This window comes from Phytophthora infestans, genomic scaffold, assembly GCF_000142945.1.
Source record: "Phytophthora infestans T30-4 supercont1.1 genomic scaffold, whole genome shotgun sequence".
NCBI lineage: Eukaryota > Oomycota > Peronosporomycetes > Peronosporales > Peronosporaceae > Phytophthora > Phytophthora infestans.
The window spans coordinates 5,053,264-5,075,324 of NW_003303758.1; the positions used below are offsets into that span (position 1 = coordinate 5,053,264).

Genomic DNA, 22,061 nt, shown 5'->3' on the forward strand with positions numbered 1-22,061 from the left:
GCGGCGCTCGGCTAGTAAAATACAACTTCAGTAATCGCGTGGCTTTGAAGCCAGCGAGGTGTGGACCACACCACCGGAAAGAACGGAAAGCCCGTGTAACTGACTTTCCTATTCTATTTAAGAAGCTCAACACAATCATTCCGATTCTGTCAGTGTGGCCCACTCCATAACGGTGCTCCATTCAGAGCCTCCCACCATTTCAAGTTCCCCCATAGCCACAGAACAGACACGTTAACATGGCGGCTCGATTCCTCAACCGCGTGGCCGGCATCGGCGCTACCATCGGCTTTGGCGGTTTCTGCCTCCAGGAGTGCATCTACGACGGTACGTCTGGGCTTCCTCTGACTGTTGTTCTTTATTTTCGCTACAGATCGCTTGACGAAGCGAGAAACTTATTCCACGTAGTCCAATTTCTAACTGATTGTGTGCTGTTTTTAATGCTATAGTGGACGGCGGCCACCGCGCTGTGATCTTCGACCGCAAGGACGGTATCCTGGACAAGTCTGTGGGCGAGGGTACGCACTTCAAGATCCCCTTCTTCCAGTACCCTACGATCTTGGACGTTCGCTCCAACTACCGTCTCATCAGCTCGCGCACCGGAACCAAGGACCTGCAGAACGTCAACATCTCGCTGCGTTGTCTGTACCGACCAAATGCCGACAAGCTGTCGCACATCTACGCCGAGTACGGCCCCGACTTCGCCGACCGGATCCTGCCGTCCGTGGGTAACGAGGTGCTCAAGTCCATCGTGGCCCAGTACGACGCCGTGGAGCTGCTGGCTCGTCGTGACCAGGTGTCAATTCAGATTGCCAAGGAAATGAACGACCGTTGCCGCAACTTCTTCCTGCTGCTGGATGATGTGTCCATCACCCACTTGGAGTACGGTCCGGAGTTCACGCGTGCCGTCGAGCAGAAGCAGGTGGCTCAGCAGGACGCTGAGCGTCAGAAGTTCGTCGTCATGCGCTCTGAGCAGGAGCGTAAGGCTGCTGTTATCAAGGCCGAGGGTGAGTCTGAGGCTGCTCGTCTCGTTTCCGATGCCGTCTCCAAGAGCGGATCTGGTTTCATTGAGGTGCAGCGTATTGATGCCGCCCGTGAGATCGCTGAGACGCTCGCCAAGTCGCGCAACGTTACGTACCTGCCCAACCAGGAGGGTGGCAACGGCGGTGTGCTGCTCGGCCTGCAGTAAACAGAGTCGACTCTGCGATGGATTGTTGATTCGGAGCTAGTTCGCAGGGTTTTGCTCTTTAGTTGTAGTTGCTGTTGGGACCACCATAGGATATTGATGCTAGATGAAGGAGAAGGAACCAGTAAGCAATACAGCTGACGCAAATGCTGCTTATGAAGGAAGCTCGAATTGGTTTAGAAAAATGACGGTAAAACGTCACTCGACTGTCATTTGAAACACTTGATCGGCACGTTTCTAAACCAAATGACATCTCTCCAACTGTCGTGACTGCTCGCCAACTGTAGTGAATGCTCTCCAACTGATTCCGCATTCAACAAACCCATCCGCAATGACTAGCTCGGAGCGCGACGCCGAATGGCGCAAGTTCTCGATGCTTTGCAACGAATTGCGCCGCGTCAAGAACTCCAAGGGCGTGGCGAGTGCCGTGGAGAAGCTACAGTCCTTCTTGAGTGACGACCGCAGCCGCCAGCTCGTGCATCGCTGGCGTAGTTGGGGCTTTTTGCTCAACTGCCTCTTACATGTGCTTAAGGAGGAAATGCGCGTGTATCTAAACGTTGGAGGCGCCGGTCGCAAGCGTAAGTCAAGTGCACGCCCTAAGATGCCGCAGCTGCGCTACTGGCACTACCTGCGCACGGAGCTGGAGACGGCGCATGTAGCAGCGGACGGACCCATGTTGCACTTGGACCCTAATGGCAGGGACTGTATCTGCCAGTTATTCACCTTCTCGGTTGCAATAATAGACCGTCAGACGCCCATAGAGTTCGACCGAAGCTTCGAGACGCTCGTGGACAAGGAAGCGTGGCTCACAGTGGAGGTTCTAGTGCAATATCGCGTCTATTGTGCCGTACTGGACTACAAAGACTGGAAAAATATGCTGCAGCTCGCTCTGGGCAGTATTAGCCCTAAATTCGACGCAAATTTGATCGGAGATGTAGACACCGCAGCCACACGAGCCAGAGTCATCAGATTCTTAGTGAGAAACTGTCCGTTTGACTTGAACGGAGACGTGCTGGCAGGCCTCGTGGAGGAGATTGAGAACTGGTTTGAGGCCGGTAAAGGCGAGTCAATGGAGAGAGACGCCGATAGTTTATTGCTGGTAATTGCGTCGACGCTGCTGGAGACGCTGACGGACCTCATGAGGACGTATTTCGGATCTATGGGGCCTTATTTATTAAAGCGTGGAGTCACGATACTGGAATTTATTGTCAAGTCGAATAAAGCTAGGAAGAACGGACTACGAGGAGCTCCAGCGGAGTTTCTAATGCTGTTTTTCGAGCTGTACCGCCATAACGAGGCTCCAGAGCCGGAATTTTGCTATTTGCCTCCTGCTAAACTCCTGCGTGAGATGAAGAAAGTGGTTCAAGTGGCGATGGGGACTGATGAGATCAATTTGTTGATGACTCACTTTAATTCAGCCAGAGAACAGCGCCTGGGCAATGCGCTGGGTATCGACGACCAAGGGATAAGGCATTTGGCGTGCACAGCAGATATCATCTTCTACCATGATTGCTTGGTATCGGATCAGATGCAGACGAGTGGGTCTTTTACGCAAGAGGAGGACTTGTTTGACCCAGTTGTGGTAGGGAGCAAGCGTCCGAGATCCATCTCTACTGCTCTAGCGTGGGAGACTGTGATCGAGCAGTTCTACGACAGTCCACGGACAGATACGCAGCTGATGACAGCGAGTTCAGCTTCCCCTGCGTCTCAACGACACTCATCAACGGTATCGTATTTATCGAGAGGCTCGTCCCAGACTCAGCGGACTGAAGCGAAGCAGATCAACGACTCGGGCTCCTGGCTGCTCTTGCTCCTGTCAATTCTAAGTCGTCACGGCGACTATTACGTGCGTAATCGCATTGGAGATCTAATGATGGTCATGCAGAAGCTCAGCGATATGCTGATCGTCAAGGAAATGGGCAAGTGGCAAGCACTGACGTTGCAGATCTTAATCCAACTGGCTGCTCTCTCGGCTAGACATCGCGAAGGGTGTGATGGGAACTTGAACGAGCATTGGGCGAGTGTGTGGCGCAATTTGCTTCGTCCCGAGCTGCCATACACCCGCGTTACGGAGGGGATTGGACTGATGCGAGGTCAAGCTGGCGACGCTGTGCTCACGCTGATCAATTGCTGTATTTCTTTCGGGCTTGTCTCGGAAAATATCATCGAAGCTAGTAGCACAGTACTGTGGAATTTACCTGCTTTTCGACAGCCAAGCGCTGACACTCCTGTGTCTCGTGGAGATCGGATGAGGCCTTATGCAAGAACGTCGATGGCTTCCGTTTGCACGTTGCTCTCCCTGCTGCGTCACGTACAAGTACCAGCGGGAGCTAACTCGCCCGCAACTTCATCGCAAGGACCTGAATTGTTATCTGCTGGCGAAGAAATCTTCAGAAGCGAGCATGAGTCGGTGCAGACGAGGCTTCTTCGATCAGTATTTGATCATCTACGAGCTCAAGTCTTTCGTGGGAACACAACGATGGCAGGAAAGTCCACGAATTCGCTCACCAAAGTGGATTGGCAGACGGAGATGTCTTCCTTGGTCTACGCTTGGGTCATCCAGTCATTCTTTGGACACAAGAACTCGTCGATGGACACAAGAGAGACGATTTTCACGCCTGAATTGATTCGCAAGCTGTCTGCGAGAAATGTCGACGAGTGTGACAGCTTCGTCACTGGGGAGGAGCTCAATGGCTTTGGCGTGGCGTTCTGTATGCTTGAAACGGGACTAGATCATCTCTCCATGGCTTTCCCACAGTCGACGGGTGTCAAACCTTCAGCATTTTCTGCCGCAACTCACGCGTTTGTTGGCGAGAATGTTGAATCGGGTGACGCAAGCTGGCACGACGGAGTTAAATCATGTGCGACGAGAACTGAAGACCAGTTTAAGCGACTTGCTGTGCCGACTGGTTTGATGAAGAAGCTGATCCTACCACAAGATTCAAACCGCATGCTGTCTCGTGACTGTGTTTGTAGTACTGCTTATTCTCAGTCAATCTCGACCGAGCGAGCGACAGCGCTTCAAACGAATGTCATCGATTCGTTTTCGGACTTGCTGTCGGAAATCTCGAGCAAGTTGCCGTCTAATGGCTGCAACCCGATTAAAGGCTTGCGGGTGCTCTCAAACTCACTGGATGTAAGGGTCGATGGGAGAGTTAAATGCTGTCGTATGCTCGATCTAACGATATCAATGTTGTTGATTCTTAGGTTGGCCTCGTTCTTGCTGCACTCTACGCTGAAGGTGGCTCGGATAGCTCCATGCGGAAGGAGAATCGTCTTCGTGTGTTGCCGATGCTCAAACATTTCTTTGAGATCGTTGCAAGTTATTTGAAGCCAAGCGTGATCAAGCAAGCACAGCAAAGCCAGTCGATGTCGGAGAGCGTGCTGCATACGTTAAGAAAGCTGCACACAGTCATCCTGGTCTCCCAAGGGCGAGAAACTCTAGCGAAGTGCCATCATCCATCAGCAGATCCGATCGAGTTACGCACGCCGCCAGATCTCCGTCCATCGATTAGAGCTATCGTCAGTATGTTAGAGGAATCCCTAGCGTCTCTCAGTGGCGGTGGCGACACTCCAAGTAACCCTCCGACGCCGACGCTGTCTCGTCCGCGTACTGGCTTCAGCTCGCTTCGCACGTCTCGCTGGGAGTCCACAGCTAACCGCCAAACCACTTCACAGCACCCAAGCCAGCCGACACAAAGAGACTGGGATGTCATGGACGACGGGTACGAAAGAAGACACTTGTGCTGTCGTTCCATCTAACCTCGCTGTTGTATGCCCCACTGTAGAGAGGAAGACGACATTGCGCGTGACCGTTCTCCAAGTCGTGTGCTTCAAAAGACCATTGGCTTGTGGTCTTTCCGCGTGATCTTGCTTCTCAAAAAGGACAGCGGACTCTCGTCAGTGAAGAAGCATGTGCAGGCGATTCAGTTTGACCCCGATTTTGTGCTGGCCGTGGCAGTTCTGCTGTGTGGCGTGACTGGCTCCGACAGCCTCGAAGCATTCGTCACACTGATTGACTATGCAGCTGACGAAGGCATGCGAGACAACGGCACGCTGTCAACCACACGTGGAGGCAGTTGCAGAGCAGCAATCTTCCTCTCTCAAGTGCTGTCTGTTCTACTTCTCTCCGGGTTGGTACATGAGACGCGGAAGTATCAGCACGACGAGCAGCCTCCTGCGGCCTTAGTGGAGTGCGCGAAGAAGCATCTCAAGTCTATGAGCGATCTGACACTTAGGAAGAGTGTACGGATGGCTCGTCGGTCGGAATTGCAGTGTCTGGAGGTGTTTTTCCGTCTCCATTCGCGGAAGTTTAGTGTCTTTGAGGACTTATGCGTGGATGGTTTGACTGACAGCGACACGAGTGTGCGTTCTATCGCGGCGCGCGGTCTTCAGACGGTGTATTATATGTATCCACAAGGCGGCAAGAAGATCTGTAAACACTTCGTCCAAGTGCAGGAGTCGCTGCTAGACGCACCCGCAAACACAAATGAGAACGTAGTCGCAGTCGATGGAGAGCAGATACACGCACGGCAAGGCAGTCTCGACCCTCGACTGTGTATCGACAAGTGCTTACCTGTGTTGCTGAGCTTGTACGTGAGCGCGTGCTCGTCCCAGACTGCGCTTCCTGAAGTGCTTAACGCTTGTGTGGAGATGGCATCAACGACAGTGTCGCTGTACGGCGTCGGAACCCCGTCGCTGGTCTCTCAGTGGCTAAAAGCGATCGCGTTGTTCTACGGATACGCAAGCGTGTCAGACTTGCTGGACGATCACTTCTGCCATCTGTGGCATCGCTTTATAACTTCGAGTCATCGAAGAGCTCCCCAAAACGATGAAGAAGACGGGACCGAGTGGATGAAGACCGACCCACTAGCTCCTCTTCCTGACGGCAAATCTCTGCTGCTACAGTTCCCGCTGTCGACTCTGCTCGGCGAAGAGCTTGACGTGAACGCTCAACGAGCGCAACTTGTGAAGAAACTGGACATGATCATTCCTATTGGTGTGCTGCACAGCTTCATCTCGAGCGATCGCTCCGACGTTAAGGGCGGCCAGTTCGGGTTTGTAGATGAGCTGCTATCGTGCTTCTCGGCTGATAACGAGAGACAGTCTGAGCATGTGATCTCAGAGGTTGGCGCGCAGTTGACGACGGATCTATTCGCCTACTCGTTCATCTTGTTGGCGCATCCAGACCCAGAGCTAAAGAAACTGGCGCAGCAGATGATTGACGTCGCAGAGGAGAGAGCACAAGCGGGGACGCTGTCGTTGTCGCATCTTGGACATATTGCGAGCAAGATGGCGCGCTTTACGGTGTGGGATATCATTCAGGGGAACGAGGAAAAGCTCATTACTCAAAGTGAATTGTGGAAAGATGCGCTGAAAGCCATGAAAGAAAAATACTCCGAGTTTGACTGGAAGCTGATCAATATGGCCGATCTACTGAGCGAGTTCTACGTGCTTTTACTACGCACTGAACTGTACGACCCGAGCGCGGAATGTGCAGTGGATTGCTTCAAGATCTTTGTCGTGGAGACGCGTGAAGCTGTGGCGGAGAGCCCTTTGCTACAGCATCTCCTGCTGTCGATCTGTTTTCAGTCAATCAAACACTTGGCTGTCCGGAGTCGTCAAAGGATCGGACACGTGCTGTCTCTACTTGTTCGGGAGAGCTGCGAGAGCTGCATGAAGAGCGCAGACATGTTCGGAAAGTATCTCGGCTTTGTCGTACAGGAGATCAGCGGCATTTTATCCAAGTGTAACGCGCCTACCGAGCACAAGACACGACTTTGTTTGAGCGCAGACGACCAAGCAGAGTTGGAGTGGGTTATCTTTGCTGTGTGCAATGACTTGGGAAGTGGACTCGGCAAATATGCGCTTGATATTGACATCGTCCCGGATGGTATTTCAGCGAGTCTGGACAAGCTGAACGCGTTGATTATCAACAGTAGGAAGATTGTTTCGACCGAGGCGAGTGGGAAAGAAGGCAAAACCAATGTGCCACGTCCATTGAGTGGAGGCAGACGGAACCGAGCGAAACAGCAGATCCAGATGTTCATTCAAAGGGAACAAGTGCGTGGAGCCAAGTTCTACAACCCGCTGCCGTTTAATGTGATCTCTGACAAGGCGATCGTCAAAGCTTCCACTCAAACTGCAGCCAGTTTCGTGACGGATGTGCGTTTGTCAGCTGTCACTTCGAGCATCGACACGGTACGAGATTCCAGTCAACCTGCGAGGAAGTTGTACGGGAAACTGGCCCATACTCTGCTGTATTTGAGCTTGTCGGGTACCTTTGGCAGCGAACACTGCGAGCGTGGAGAAGGCATGGCGAGTCTGGCAGATGCGTTGGGCGAACTTGGAGCACTGGACGCCAGCGAGTACGAGCTCAGTCCCTCGGAACAGGACGGGGATCTGTCACGCTTGTATCGAAGACACTTCCGTCGAGGTGCACTTCGAGAGATGAAGACGACGTACTCTTTGGTGATGCATGAGAACGTGCTCGTGTATTTGAGCTCGTTGTTTTTCGAGGGAGCGAGGTCTGGAACTGTCGATCCGACAGTACTGGAGGAAACGTTGAAGACCTTGAAGAACGTGCTCAGTGTCGACGTGGGTGTGGCAGCGTTAGCTCGAAGCAAAGATGGGGAACTCAAGGCGTTCTTGGAGCCGTTTGTAAGCTCGTCGCCTTCCAACTGGTCTTCGGCAGCTCCACACTACGGGGCAGGTTGGGAGGTAAAGCCGAAGCGCACGTCGCGACAATTTCTGGAGCTTTGGACATCTGCAGAGGAGCTGGGCTTCGCAGCATGGGTTTGCTCCTTAACTGCGTGCTTGACCAGAGAGTCTTGCGATCCGATGTTGAAAGCTTGCTCTGCGTTGTGTGCCGTGCGTGTTGACTGGGCCGTTTTCCTATTCCCATACGCGCTCGATAGCATTCTGAGGATACGTGACGATGGCAAGAACGAAGATGACGAGACGAAGGAGGACAGTCCTGGGAAGGAGGCGTTGTGTCGGATATCGAAGATAGCGAACCAAGGTGTGAGATTTGTCTTAACTGGTTCAACTGACAAGAGCGGTTCATCAACGAGAGAACCAAGCAATCCGCAGCCACTGGAAGCTGTGCAGCTTGTTGTTCACGGCATCAATTTCCTCCGAGAGACAGACAAAGCTCGGTTTGTGGAGACGAATGGCAGAGGTCAGCAGAAATCAGGGAAGACAAAAGTCTCGAAGCAACAACCGAGTAACGATCTGGCGTATGGTTGTTTGGTTGATGTGGATCTCCTGGCTGTTGCGAAGGCTGCGGTGAGAGTTAAGATGCCGTACTCAGCGATGCAATACGCCGAGATGTGGCTGGAAGAGAAGAACGGAGGGAAAATCACGTCGCTGTCTTCGTTAGATAACGACGAAGTGGGGACTACTCTCCGTGAGATTCTGGTGGAGGCCTACAGCTTTGATAGCGACGATGACGGTATCTACGGGGTCAACGATGGACGCACCATGAAGTCTCAGCTGGTGAAGTACAACCGCGAGGGCGAGTACGCCAAAGCTCTTCCACTTTACGATGTCTCACTGCAGTTCTCAAGCCAGCAGACCGGCGACGAGGTGGGGAATAGTAACCCGCCTCGTCTTGTGGAAGGTATCCTGACGTCTCTGCATTCGCTTGGGTACAACCATCTACTGGCAGGTTATCTGCAGTCTCTACAGCTCAACGAACACGGCGTGCGTCCGGCTTCTGCGTCTGCCCAAGCGGTTGAGAACAAGTACAAACTCGCGTGGAAAAGCTTGCAATGGGAAGTTGTTCTGCCGTCGTGGAGCACGAGTTTCTCACAGCAACATACGATCTATCAGAGCTTGCGAGCCATAGCTCACGGGGATTTTACGCACTTGCAACGCGTGACGACAGACGCCAAACAGCAGATTTTGCAGTCTGTGCAACTGAGTTTGCATTCGTTTGAAAGCACCAAGGATTCGTACTCGGCGCTGGTGGATCTTCAGGCGATTCACGAGATCGAAGAGCTAGCGAAGGCAGTTCGAGCGTTAAAAGCGACTCGAGCTTCGTGCATCCGCGCGACTACAAGCATAACAGGCTTGCGGCCGTATTCGTCACTGGACGAAGCGTTAGTCGTCTCTCGAGTCGAAGCTTTGACCGCGATGCCGTTGCTGGAACGATGGCGACAACGACGCGGACAGATCAAGAACGACTTTGACAAGGCGGAAAGTTTGTTGGCACTGGAAGAAATCCTCCTTCAAGTCTCGAAGCCGGTCGACGCCGCTCAAGTGATCACGAAGGTGTATCTGAATCTGGCTTCACTCAGTCGTAAAGCTGGACGGACAGCCGTGGCTTACAGAGCCTTGATGAAGCTCGAAGAGCTTGAGACACGTGGCTCGTTGAGTATCTACGAGACGATGCAGTGGCGGATACAGAAGGCCAAATTCATGTGGAAGCAACAAGAGTCTCGTAGTGCCATTTGGACAGGCAAGAAGATCTCCGCCGACTTGGCTTCACATCTACACGATTCCACGCTCTCTGCGACTGAAGTGACGTCGTTGCTGCTGCTACAAGTGAAGGTGCTGACGATTACAGGCAAGTGGATTGCATGTCAACGCTCGGAGAGCTCGCAAGTGATTCTCGAGGATTTCTTCACCAAAGCGACGGACATTATCAGCAATATGGACGCCGAGGCGATCGCAGAGCGATCAAGAGATGCAGCAAAGGCTCATTTCGCGTTGGCAGAGTTCATGGCTGCCATGTACCAGCAGGTGAGTGCTCGAGTGACGTCTCGGGAGTGGCTAGCCGGTAAAAGGGTGGTCAAAGCTCGACACGATGAGCTACAAGAACTACAAACGATGGAGCAGAAGATGCAGAATGAGAACCGAGCGCATATTCACGCGCTGAACAAAGAAGTTGTCCACGATATGAACGAGCGGGCCAAAGTGGAGGCGTCCGTGGATCAATTCCTCATTGGCGCTCTGTGTAGCTACGGCAAAGGGCTGACGCTATCGTCACAAGCTGAACTGGACATGGTCTTTCGTGTCTTGTCGCTGTGGCTCAATAACCAGCGCAAAGCGGATATCAATCGCGTGTTCATCGAGGACATCATCGACATGGTCCCGTCGTACAAGCTCGTGCCTCTGTCGTACCCAAATTATCTCGCGTATCAGCAGTTCCAGTGACACTGGCACGTTCCAAACAGCTCTCCGTAAACTAGTGATGAAGCTGAGTGTACAGCATCCTCATCACACTCTGGTACAGCTCATTGCATTAAAGAACAGCGGAGATGTGGAAGGCAAAGGTGCGCTGCAGTTCCGAACAAATGTTGGAGACAATTTAGCGGAAGGCGCGAAAGTTTATTTGACGGAATTGAGGACGACAGAGCAGCGGGAACTGCTGGAGTCACTCGACAGCATGGCTAACGCGTACGTTCAGTTAGCGTTGTTTGACACGAGTGCGCATCACGGCCAGAAGAAGAAGATTCCTCTGTCCAAAGTCAACATATTCGAGACCAACTCCGGAAGATCAGGAGGGACGCCGTTCGATCAGTGTCTTCGCGTTCGTGCGCGACGTGGCGAGTCTGTGGCTATGCCGGCAGTGCTGACGTCCACTATCGCCCCTCAAGCTGACCTGGACTACTCGAATGTGGCGCGAATGCACTCGTTCGAGCCCCAGTTTTCCATCACAGATAGTGGTATTCACCGTCCGAAGATCATTTATTGCTACGGTTCGGATGGCAAGCGCTACAAACAACTAGTGAAAGGCCAAGACGATACGCGACAAGACCTGGTGATCGAACAAGTGTTCGAGACAATGAACCAGTTTCTGAGCGAGGAGAAAGCCACGCGTACTCGAAAGCTACGACTACGCACCTACCGAGTTGTGCCGCTATCTCCTATCGCAGGTGTGCTGGAGTGGGTGGAGAATACGATCCCGTGGGGGTCGTATCTAGTCAATCGAACGTCCAAACGATTGTCGGCTCATGAACGGTATCATCCTCACGAATTGAAACACAGCGAGTGTCGTCATTTTCTGAAGAATGCACCCGATAAACTGGCGGCGTATATGGAGATCCAGAAGAATTTCACGCCAGTGTTTCACCATTTCTTCTTGGAGAATTTCCCTGATGCTGCCGTGTGGTATCGTCGTCGATTGGCGTATGTGCAGAGTGCCGCAGTGACGTCCATTGTGGGTTATATTCTGGGTATTGGTGACCGTCACTCGCAGAATATTCTGATCCATGAAGAGACTGGAGAGCTCGTACACATCGACTTTGGTGTCGTGTTTGACCAGGGGATGGCTCTGTATACTCCTGAGACGGTGCCTTTCCGACTCACACGCGATATGGTGGACGGTATGGGCGTATCTGGAGTGGACGGCGTGTTCTCTCGATGCTGTGAAGTCACGCTGCAATTGTTGCGCAAGAAGAGTGCCTCTGTTGTCACGATCCTCGAGGTTTTTGTGCACGATCCGCTGTATCGATGGACGTTGTCGCCGTTGAAAGCTCTGCGGATTCAAGGAGGAGAACAAGGATCAAAGGCTATGCACTCGCGGAGCTCGAGTCGGAATAGTAGCTCCAATGGAACTATCAGTACAAGTGACGGACAACTGGAGGAGGACATGCACGCGGAGCCTGGTGGTACTGATGCTGCAGCTCGAGCGTTGATTCGAGTCAAGCAAAAACTCGAGGGATACGAAGACCCTAACGGCAGTGCGTTGAGCATCGAAGGACAAGTGAAACAGCTGATGAGTGTGGCTCAAGACCCACACAACCTCTGTAAACTCTTTCCCGGGTGGGCTCCGTGGCTCTAGACGGTTAGCGCCTGTGTTCAAGACAATGTCATCCAAGCGAGAAGTACGGACGTCAACTGGCGAGACAGCGACGGAATATAAGGAACGCAGAGACGCCACGGAGCGACGACGCAAGATCCGAGTGCTGCATGCAGGAGAGATCTATGCCGACATGTACGCCGAGTACATAGCCATCGGCTGTTCGTTCGTCATGCTCTTTTTCTTTCGACATCACCCGCAGTACGAGTTCAGTCTCTCGCTGTGTGAACACGCCTGTAACGCTACCGAAGCCGAAGCCTCCTCTCGAGACGCACAACTGGTGAATCTGGGGTATCTTCAGATGACTGTGGAGGTCGTCGTTGATTTCCTCGCTTGCGTACTGGAAGCCACACGTGGAGTCGAGTTTAAGAGCTTCGACCAGAACGACCCGTTCCTGATCTTCTTCCTGGCCATGTTGACGTTCTCCAATATCGGCATTTCGGCTGGCTTGTACATGCACTAGCGTTTACATGCGTTAGCTTGTGTTGACCCACAAGGGATCGACGTTGAGATTTCCTTGTCAGAGAGGGCTCTCGAGTTTGCCGCTGCACTATCGTCGATTTCGTGGCTCGTACGACAATTTCGAAGAATGCGATGAAAACGGTGCCAGCGATTGAAATATTCAAGTTAGATTGTCGCAGTAGCAAGATGCGAACTTGAGTGTCTACGAGAATCGTCGGCGTGGAAACGAGAGCCACCATCACTCGTCTGGACACTGGTCGACGCACCACAATCATCATGTACTTGGCCACTTCCTGCAGCGACAATTTCAACACGATACTGGCGCTGGACAGCGCTAGGAGTCCCCACTGTCCTGCCGAATTAATGTATCGACTTACCACGAGCACGTACACGATAGAAATCATCGTAAAGACAATCACCGGCATGTTCTTACCGTAAACATACAAGACCCGACGACACGAAGGGACCCAGAAACGCCGCTGTCTATGTAGTAGGTCGATGTGTCGTTATCGTTTGGGTAGAGCTGGCCGTCAAACCTCGCACTGTCTGCGTCTGAAAGATCCGTCGAGCGTAGACGTCGACAATGACCATACTATAGAACCCCCAGAAGGCTGCGATGTACAGAAAGGGCTTTGACGGACGCCAACTTTCACGGATTTGACAACGAACTCCAAAGTCGCCTGAGAATTAGAAATAGAAACGTGGGTCGTAGTAACTTGCGAATGCATTGCATCAAATTCAATTTTCGAGTGGCGGATATTGTGTTGCCTTCGAGAGCCACTTGCGTTTTTGAGTTCAACACGAATTGTTCTCGTGGCAGCTTGGCAGAAATGATGATAACCATACACGTAGCAAACACAAGATACCACCACGCCATATTCGCAGCGTTGAAGACTGGAATTGATTGTTGACTCGGAGGGAGTTTTGAGAAAATATTCCCCAACGTGAAGCAGTACCCAAAGAGCCATCCGATAGCGATGAACAGAAACGAGTTCTGCAGCACACGTAGAAGTGAGGTGAAGGCAAGTCGTACCGGACTATAACCTTTAGAGACGGCTATCGGTACGAGGAGTGGGAGGGAGCGCACGGTAGATAACAAGACGCTGTTCCGAGGCGTCTTGTGCTCCTCCATGATAATAATCTGGCATCAAAAAAAGTGGAAAAGCAGATAAAAGATACTCGAAATCGCGTTGATTAGAAAAACGCTCCTTGGAACGATCAGGTTTTATAGACATCAATGTAAGAAGCCAGGCTTCAGATCAATCTTTCACGCAGCGTCTTCCCCGACGAACGACTTTTTCTCTTGAGCTTCAGCAGCCTTGCGTTGTTCACGTGCAATGTGCTTGCGTTCCAAAAAGTCGTACCAGATTTCCTTGCCTCCTTTCTTCTTGTACCAGAAGAGCAAGCCGCAGAAGAACAGCAACGCAATACAAGCGATGATCCACCCGAACACCACCGCTACCTTGTTGTCAGCTGTGCACATGTAGACCAATCCCAGCAGAATTCCAGGGATCACCAGGAACAAAAAGATGAGGAACAAAGCCGCAGTCCAAGCCCACGAGGCACTGAAAAACGCCAGTGAACGTGCCCAGCCCAGAATCGGTTTGCGGGTGATCGGGATCGGGTAGAACAAGAAGATGCCGAACACGTTGAACCAGAAGTGAACCAGAGCGATCGCCACCGAGTCCGCTTTACCCGTCACCAAAGACGCCAGTAGCGCCGTTCCGGTCGTTCCCAAGTTGGCTCCGATCACCAAAGGGTAGACTTGTTCTAACGTAATCACACCCAAACCAGCCATGGGGGTCAATGTGGAGGTCACGACTGTAGACGAATGGACAGCAAACGTAATCAATGTTCCTACAAAGATGTTGACGTATCCGTTGTAGTTAAGAAGCTTGGAGATGAGTGTCTTGGTGGGTCCCAAGAAGACCTTAGCCAGCATCTTGACTAGCGTCACCAATGCACACACCAGAATACAGAACCCCACCACGATGACAATAGCGCCGATACTGCCGTCTCCCATACTCGAGTCTTCGAAAGCGCCGCCCTTGACGAACGTCGTGTTCGACATGCACTCAAAGTCCCCAGTAGCGACGTCGTAGATAGAGTTCTTGTCGACTACCAAGATTTCTTGCGTTAAAGGGTTCACGATGGCGTCCACGGGGCTTTTGAATGCCCCACTGTCCGTTTTGGCATTCGACATCTCGATTGACATTTTCTCTAGAGGATGGAAGAGCACTTCGATCGGGAACAAGACGATGACCGACCAAATGTTGTACATGTCGTGTACGGTGGCTGCTGCCATGGCTCGTTGGAAGCGGACGGGGTCTCCAACTTGACCGAAAGCTACCATGATGCATGTGACACAGGTGCCGATATTGGCGCCCATGACGACGTACACACCTTGACGCACGGTCATTCCTCCGGCACCGACTAGAGCGACAGTGATAGACGTCACCGTGCCCGAACTATGCAGTAGAGCAGTGGAGATAGTGCCGATCATGAGTCCGGCAACAGGGGTATTGGCAAAGTCGAAGGCTCCTTTGGCGTCGCTGCCCAACGCCAAGGTGAACCCGTCGCCGATGAGTTTGACAGCGACCATGAAGAAGTAGAGCGAAGCGAGTGATGCGATAGCGTAGAAAATACCCCACAGGATTTTCTGTTGTAGAGTTTTCTTCTTGTACGTCTCCTCCTCTTGCTCGTCTTCCGGGTCGTCTTCTTTCAGGTCGTATTTAAACGCCGGGTCGTCGTTGGCGGTAGGGGTGAGAACCACCGAGTCACGCACTGGAGCTGGCGTCTGGATGGCCATAGCTTGTGGCTGTTGGGGAGCGGAGATTGGAGCTTGAGTGATAGAAGGCGAAATTGAAAATGAACAGCTCAGATTAACAAGAGCGTGGTAAGGTGTTAGTCGATTTAATAGGGCCATTTAATCTCTGATTAACTCGCATAACTGTTTCTGTGGGAGGATGCGTTGACTGACATGGCTGACCAGATTCGGGGTATACCAACGCGAATGATAAATTGGTGGACGTCTTCATGCATGGAATCTATGGTGGATGTGTGGGCTTAACCACGTGACTTTTAGTGAAGGAGGGGGGAAACTCTTGAAGGTCAAAGTAGCTGAGTCGTAGACGATGTCGCAGAGGAGATTGAAGCTTGGTGTTGTTGTGCAAATGTTGCAATTCGAATGTAAATAACAAAGCGCCATTTGCGTAGATAATTTTATTTTAGAGCGTTGGAGTGTTGACTGCCAGCCCCACAATTGATTCGGGTGAGTTAATGAATCGCTCACAGCTTCAGTAGCACTGTATGATGCGCCAAAGTCTCATCGTTGAGCAAGTGCAGGTATCCGCCTCTTTTTGCAAGATTCATCAGTCGAGACCCTCGGTAGTAAACGGCGGTATTACCGCAAAGTAGGAATCAAAGAAGACGATGTGCAACCCACTTCAACGCTTTATATCGTTAAAAACGTGTACCGGTACATACCGTATGTACCGGTACACGGCGCACACAGTACTTGTAAATGCGCCTTATGTCACATCATTAGCGAGTGAGTTGTCACGTCTTTAGATTTTTTATATTGCAACGTGAGGAGAGTTCAAAACTGTAGAATCAGCGGGAATCGATACAGCTTGTGAAGTACATGTATTTTCAGTGATTCGACCGATGTGATGATTTAGGTAACGAATCGACGTGCTTTTATTCATTCAGAAGACAGCCAGATACTGAGAAGCACACAATCACAGTTAATGTGGCTGGTCTTTGTCGGCGTATTATTATCCCTACTATTAATACATGCACAGCACTCGTTTCGCTCAAGTCAAGGCCGAAAGCTTTTTAATAAAAGGGTTTTTAGATCTTTGCGAAGGATGATGGAATTGGCAGAAGCATTTAACAACATTCATCTCATTATTAAAAAAAACAGATGAAGCTTCAACACAAAATCTGCTAAATACGGGCTTAAATTGAAGCCTCAAGTGAAATTGTAAGCAGTAGAATATGTGTAGCATGGGGGATTCTTGCAACCCGCTTAAAATACCGTGAATTCGATGTCGTACTCTTGTTGTCACAGCAAGAGTCTAGTGGGCGATACTGCGTTCTAGATGGACAATAGCATTTTGCGTTTTACTTGCCTTGCATTAGAATCCATTTTAGCACGATTTATGATCACCTTACCATCCGATTATGCTCTCGTTGCCCACCAAAGTCTTTGCTGGTCAAGGACTATTAGTCCCTTGACTCAAGGCTTGAGCCCAAAAAAATGCTTACCCTGTATAGCACAGGATAAGAAAAATAAACGTAAATTTGTATGTTTACTTACAAACTTTATTTCAAATAGGGTTTGGGCTTAAAGAACCATAATAAAGTGTTACGGTTGGAATCTGACCGCCACTCATTTCGCTCATTCTAGAAAGCGCCGCGTGGTCGGGTTTCAGGCAGCGTTGGGCAGAGCTGACAAAAGAAGGATGGAGATCGAGACCGCCAACAGGTCTTTCAAGCGACTTTACTTATCTCAAGCCAGGAAAGACGAAGAAAGACATGCGAGGAAGTGACTATTTCGTCGGAGGAAGAATTTATGCGTTATTTGGATCGCTTGGACTTGGGTGAGCTCATACTATTGACCGAACGATTTTGAGGCAAACCTACCACTTGTCAATATATCACAGAGGCAGCAACGAAGGCGTCTCAGACCCCACCGATCAAAGACACGGCCCAAAGCAGCGGCTGTAACGGTAATTGCGCTTATATCCTGTATTATACACTTTGCGTCACCGGTGTAGCTTATATTTTGCTGATGTACTGTATCTAGCAGTGGTGTCTGGTACTGAAGCTTCTTTTGAGCAACAAGCCTCTTCCAATGTATCGTCAGCTGCCGGCGAAGAAGTAGACGTGCCTGCAGGCGACACACCACCGCGGAACGTTGCAGACTCTCCCTCATTTAGTATGTCCTGTATCTTACAAGATGGTCGACTTTAGTAGCCTGTATCTAGCCAATTTTTGTATTTGCGAGTAGGCAGGGATAGCGCAGCAAATGAAGGCGGGTCAGTACCGCCTACACTGCGTTATGAGAGTCCTCACGTAAATCAACCATCGGTAAGACCCCTTGCTGACACCTCGGGCTCGGAATACTCTCCACCACCGCGCCGCAGCTTGAGAGATGCTTTTGCTGGTGAAGCGGAGAGAGGAGATGCGAAAGCCTACGCACTTAATACAGAAGCGAAGGAGAGTGATCGTGAAGAGCTGCATACAAGAGCTGAAGCTGCCCCAGGCTGGTCTTCGGGAATAGCTGCTATATAATCAGGTTGGCCACTTTGTATGTACAGGATAATGAAACATGATATTAATTGTAACTTGTATCTTGTATCTATATATATTTTAGATGTGAACATTCTACAAACTGGAGAGAATTAAGATGCGTTTACCGCATTGGTGTCTGACGCTGAGAACGACGACGGCGCGTCTGATGGTGAAAGTTCGGAGGCAGAAGCCAATGCGTACGAAGACATTCTTCTTGGAGAAAGTGATAGCGACGAGGAAGCTGACGATGTCTTATTCGACGAGATGTCTGGACGGAACCTGTGTCATATAGTCCGTACCCATACTTGGGTGAACCATATGAAGCTCGAGATAGTGGCGCTATGGCAAATGAATTCCCGGGGCTTTATGTTGGAAGCTATGGCCCAACGACTCGAGCGCTTGAAGCTGCTTCTACGGCGAAGGACATCTTCTTTTATATCGATCAGCCGCAGCTGGGAGGATATTGCTGCTGCGTCAAACGAATACTTCATGGAGAAATTGAATAAAAGAGTTGAGGAACAATACAAGAAGAAAGAGGCGCGTGAAAGGAAGCAGTCTGACTATACCAAAAGTAGTCGAGATGAAATCAAGGCTAGACTTCTGAATACATCAGATATTACAGCTCGAGAGCTGTGCGCTTTTATCGGTCTATTGGTTACCAGAACGATATCGCCGAACAAGGAGAAGCTGCGACATCGCTGGAAGTCTACTGATGAAGGAGCTATTCCACGTGGTGGCTTCGGGATTTACATGACAAGAGATCGATTTATGCTCATCTCCAGAAACCTACATTTTAGTAGCAACTCTGACCCTCGCGCTACGAGTGACCGCGCATGGAAACTTCGGCCTGTGATCGATTCTATTTAAAAACGCTTCAACCTTGGTTACAATCATCCGCTAGTTATGGCATTCGATGAGACGATGCTTCCGTTGAGGTTGTCATTCAGCCGCATGAGAGTCTACACGAAGGACAGACCTCACAAGTGGGGCATCAAGCTATTTATGCTGTTCTGCTCTTCGACGGCGTACTGTATTCGGTGAGTATTGGGCATGCCGGCAGGCACGCCCGTATTTTTTTTGTTCTAAGTTATCTTATCCTGTATCTACAGGCAACTAACCGCGGTGTCTTGTATCCTACAGGTTTGAAGTGTATTGCGGTAAAAAACAGACTGGAGTAATTGTTGCTTCGACGGACACGAAATACGGACCGGCTGCGGCTATTCGCAATCTAATCGAGGTATTTGGAAGCGATGGGTCGGACGAATAGCGTTTAATCGTGACCGATCTCTTTTATACGTCCCCCTCACTTGTGATGCAGCTTCTGGCTCTAGGCTTCTACAGCATCGGGACCATCATGACGACCCCTAAGGGCTTCTGCAAGGCGATTGTGGAGAAGAAAAAGAAGCGACCGGCGACTGTGCCCCGGGGTTTATACACTGTGACTGAATCGACGGTCGTGCCATGCATGAAAGCTGTCTGTTGGTGGGACAACCGTCCCGTGCATATGCTAAGTGCTGGAGGTAGCATACAACAGGACCGCGTGGTAAGGAGAGAGAAGTCGGGTGAGCAAGCCGAAGTAGCGTGCCCAAGAATCCTGAAGGATTACCAGACGTTCATGGGCGGAGTTGATGTCCATGATCAAATTCGTCTTCAAAGGCAAGCTGCTATGCTTGTATTTACCGGATATCCATTTTTTAACCTGTATGTTCCATGCGACATAGATTTTCTCTGAAATAAAATAAGTACTACCAGGGTCTTTTTCTTGGGTTCATCGATCTGGCAATCGTGAACGCCTTGATAGTATACAATCATCGTTTAAATAGCAGAAGGAAATAGATAAGTACCTCACATCAAGTTTCTCGGACAACTACACTTGGAGTTAGTGCAGCTGCATGAAGAGATTGGGATGGAATCCGCTGCACATAGCAGACGCCAACCAAGCCGAGAAAACAGGGACATCCTGCACAGCTTCTACACGAGCTCCTTCAGGTTGATGAGTGGAAGGATGGCAACAATGGCCAAGGGCGGAAGCGTCGTCAACGTACCTGTAAGGTGTGTTCTAAGATGAAGAGAGCAAATGGAGCTTAACGCGGTGAGACGTCCTACTATTGTAAGTCCTGCAGACTCCCCACGTCCTCAAAGACGGCTATAGCGTCGCGTGTGTATCTCTGCAACAAGATCAAGCACAGAGTCGATGGTAAGGAGAATTTATGCTCCGATATATGCCATACAAAGTGGTGGAATGGAACCAACCTGCCTCCGTCGATAGCGAAGAAGACAATACGGGCGCGCACACTTGGGGCCGCTTCCACTACTGAAGCGAGATCGGCAAGTGATGACACGACTGCAGATGACGAGCCGGAAAGCGTCAACGGGTAGAAACGACTGTTTGAGCACAACTAAATTAAGTCTACATACCTTAGTTTGGGTATAATGCATTCTGTTCGGTTCGGCAGCGGCTGTTGAAGTCTTTTTTTTTATGATATTATCTGTCTTCAGCTGCGCCAGCTTTCGCACTGACTTCGCATGGTTTTGAACGTCTAAATACGTTTTACCACAGTACCTTGTATATCTGAGGTGATCGATCTTGTGTTGTACAGTCTATCCTTTTTTCACCATCTTAGGGGTTGAGAATTTGTGAGGCTTTCTAAATACAGGATACTAAAATATAGTAGCTGCAGTATGGTAACCCTTCCCCTGCGATATAAGCTAGCAGTAGAAGGGTTTCGCTAAATGAGGGCGCTGGAAATCCTTCGGGCTCAAGGGGTTAGTACACACTGTCTCCTTTAGATGTGCTATCCTTCAGTGTCACCTATCAAAAGAGGCAAAACTCACGTTGCTACATATTTGTCATCACCAAATAGTAATCGAGTAATGAAATAGAGGCGGCTGATATATTGTCAATTCTGACCAAATCTGCAAAAGTGGCGTCAAAATCGCGATGTAAATCTATCCTTGACTGCAATTAAGCAATTTTCAATTAGATTGTCAGATCTACTAAGACTCAGACTTGCGTTGGAGTGCGGAGTGCGCAGCGCGCTGGACATGGAGAAAGCGGTTACGCGCCAGCACACGCACGCTAACACTGTGTATCACTGCTTGTGTGCCCACATCGGCTTGGGTACTCCAGAAGCCACCTAGCTCATGTATTAAACAAATCAGCGCACACAAATAGCAACTGGCTGCTGCAAAAATACTGCGATACCGGTATGTTTGAGCGCACCAGCACTACCCGATAGGGAAAATACACGCATGCGGTTGTTTAACTTCTACCAACAGCACCCGCTTTCATTTCTCGATGAAGCACAGGCCGTGTTTAGAAGCGCACACGGCTCTGCAATTTCCAAAACTTCTGTCTGGCAAATTATTCACTCGTTCGAACTTACTTGGAAACTATTAGAGCGTCGCGCAATTCACGTCAAAGAGCAAGACGTTTTTCGTTTCGTGAGAGAGCTTCATCAGACTGATTGGAGCCACCAGATCCTTGTGTTCCTCGATGAGGTATCGCTCAATAATCGAGGCATGGTTCGTAAGCGCGGGTACGCTGTCCGAGAAAAAACGGTTACAATTCGTGGTGAATTTGTGTGGAAATCGCAAATCTCGATACTTGCCCTCTGTCCGGAAATATAGTGCCACGTAAAATTAAAAATTCAAACATAAGACCAAAAAATAAATCCGCGCTACTTTTTCGTATCGTGGGCTCAATTATTATCAAGTACATGTACTCGTACCGGTCAAAACTGAGAAACAACTGCAAATTTTTTTTTATCTCTTCCTCCATTTGAACAGTTTAAAAACGGTTTTTCGTCTCGTCCACAACGCACCATTTAGAGCAGCTACAGATTTTAAGCAAGGCATGACATGCCTTGCTTAAAATCTGTATATCAGGCCACATTGTGGCCTGATATTTTGCAGCGTACTTAAGTGCGACCTGGCCGTATTTTTCCGCACAGAGAAAGTGCCATTTCACACTTCATCGTTGGTGGCGTGATCGACTATTTAAAAACAGAGGGGACGTTTGATCGGTTAGAGTTCGTCCTGTGCTGTCAAGATTTAGTACACGCTGACAGAGGTCCAATACGCCAATACTCAGGACCTAATTCCGTCTGGATCATGGATGGGGCTATAATCCATCGCCATCCGGAAATTACCCACTACCTACGAAGCGTTGGCGTCGTCTCGATCTATTTACCAGCATACTGCCCGTTTTTTCAACCCGATCGAGTTCTTCTTTGGCTGTATAAAACGATTATTTCACGGGAACTACTCAGAATCTAGCGAGAGAGATCTAACATCATTTGTCGCAAAGCC

At 50.2% G+C, this 22,061-nt stretch overlaps 5 protein-coding genes across 5 annotated transcripts; 3 read left to right on the forward strand and 2 right to left on the reverse strand.

Moving 5' to 3' along the window:
- Positions 1 to 210: 210 nt before the first annotated feature.
- On the forward strand, positions 211 to 1,347 carry PITG_00827 (prohibitin; the record flags this gene model as incomplete). Its single annotated transcript, XM_002909333.1, has 2 exons — positions 211 to 324; positions 447 to 1,347. 2 exons carry the CDS (start codon positions 237 to 239, stop codon positions 1,184 to 1,186), a joined length of 828 nt encoding a protein of 275 aa, XP_002909379.1.
- Positions 1,348 to 1,514: 167 nt separating this feature from the next.
- PITG_00828 (phosphatidylinositol kinase (PIK-5)) lies at positions 1,515 to 12,069 on the forward strand (the record flags this gene model as incomplete). Its single annotated transcript, XM_002909334.1, has 4 exons — positions 1,515 to 4,319; positions 4,391 to 4,908; positions 4,972 to 10,305; positions 10,331 to 12,069. 4 exons carry the CDS (start codon positions 1,515 to 1,517, stop codon positions 11,970 to 11,972), a joined length of 10,299 nt encoding a protein of 3,432 aa, XP_002909380.1.
- On the forward strand, positions 11,998 to 12,453 carry PITG_00829 (uncharacterized protein; the record flags this gene model as incomplete). The annotated part of the gene is made up of 2 exons (XM_002909335.1): positions 11,998 to 12,202; positions 12,260 to 12,453. 2 exons carry the CDS (start codon positions 11,998 to 12,000, stop codon positions 12,451 to 12,453), a joined length of 399 nt encoding a protein of 132 aa, XP_002909381.1.
- A 333-nt stretch (positions 12,454 to 12,786) lies between these two features.
- Positions 12,787 to 13,584, reverse strand: PITG_00830 (uncharacterized protein; the record flags this gene model as incomplete). Its single annotated transcript, XM_002909336.1, has 4 exons — positions 12,787 to 12,804; positions 12,845 to 12,931; positions 12,996 to 13,098; positions 13,253 to 13,584. The coding sequence occupies 4 exons, from the start codon at positions 13,582 to 13,584 to the stop codon at positions 12,787 to 12,789; spliced, it is 540 nt and encodes a 179-aa protein (XP_002909382.1).
- A 135-nt stretch (positions 13,585 to 13,719) lies between these two features.
- PITG_00831 (sodium-dependent phosphate transporter, putative) lies at positions 13,720 to 15,261 on the reverse strand (the record flags this gene model as incomplete). Its single annotated transcript, XM_002909337.1, has 1 exon — positions 13,720 to 15,261. The coding sequence occupies one exon, from the start codon at positions 15,259 to 15,261 to the stop codon at positions 13,720 to 13,722; it is 1,542 nt and encodes a 513-aa protein (XP_002909383.1).
- Between the last annotated feature and the right edge of the window lie 6,800 nt (positions 15,262 to 22,061).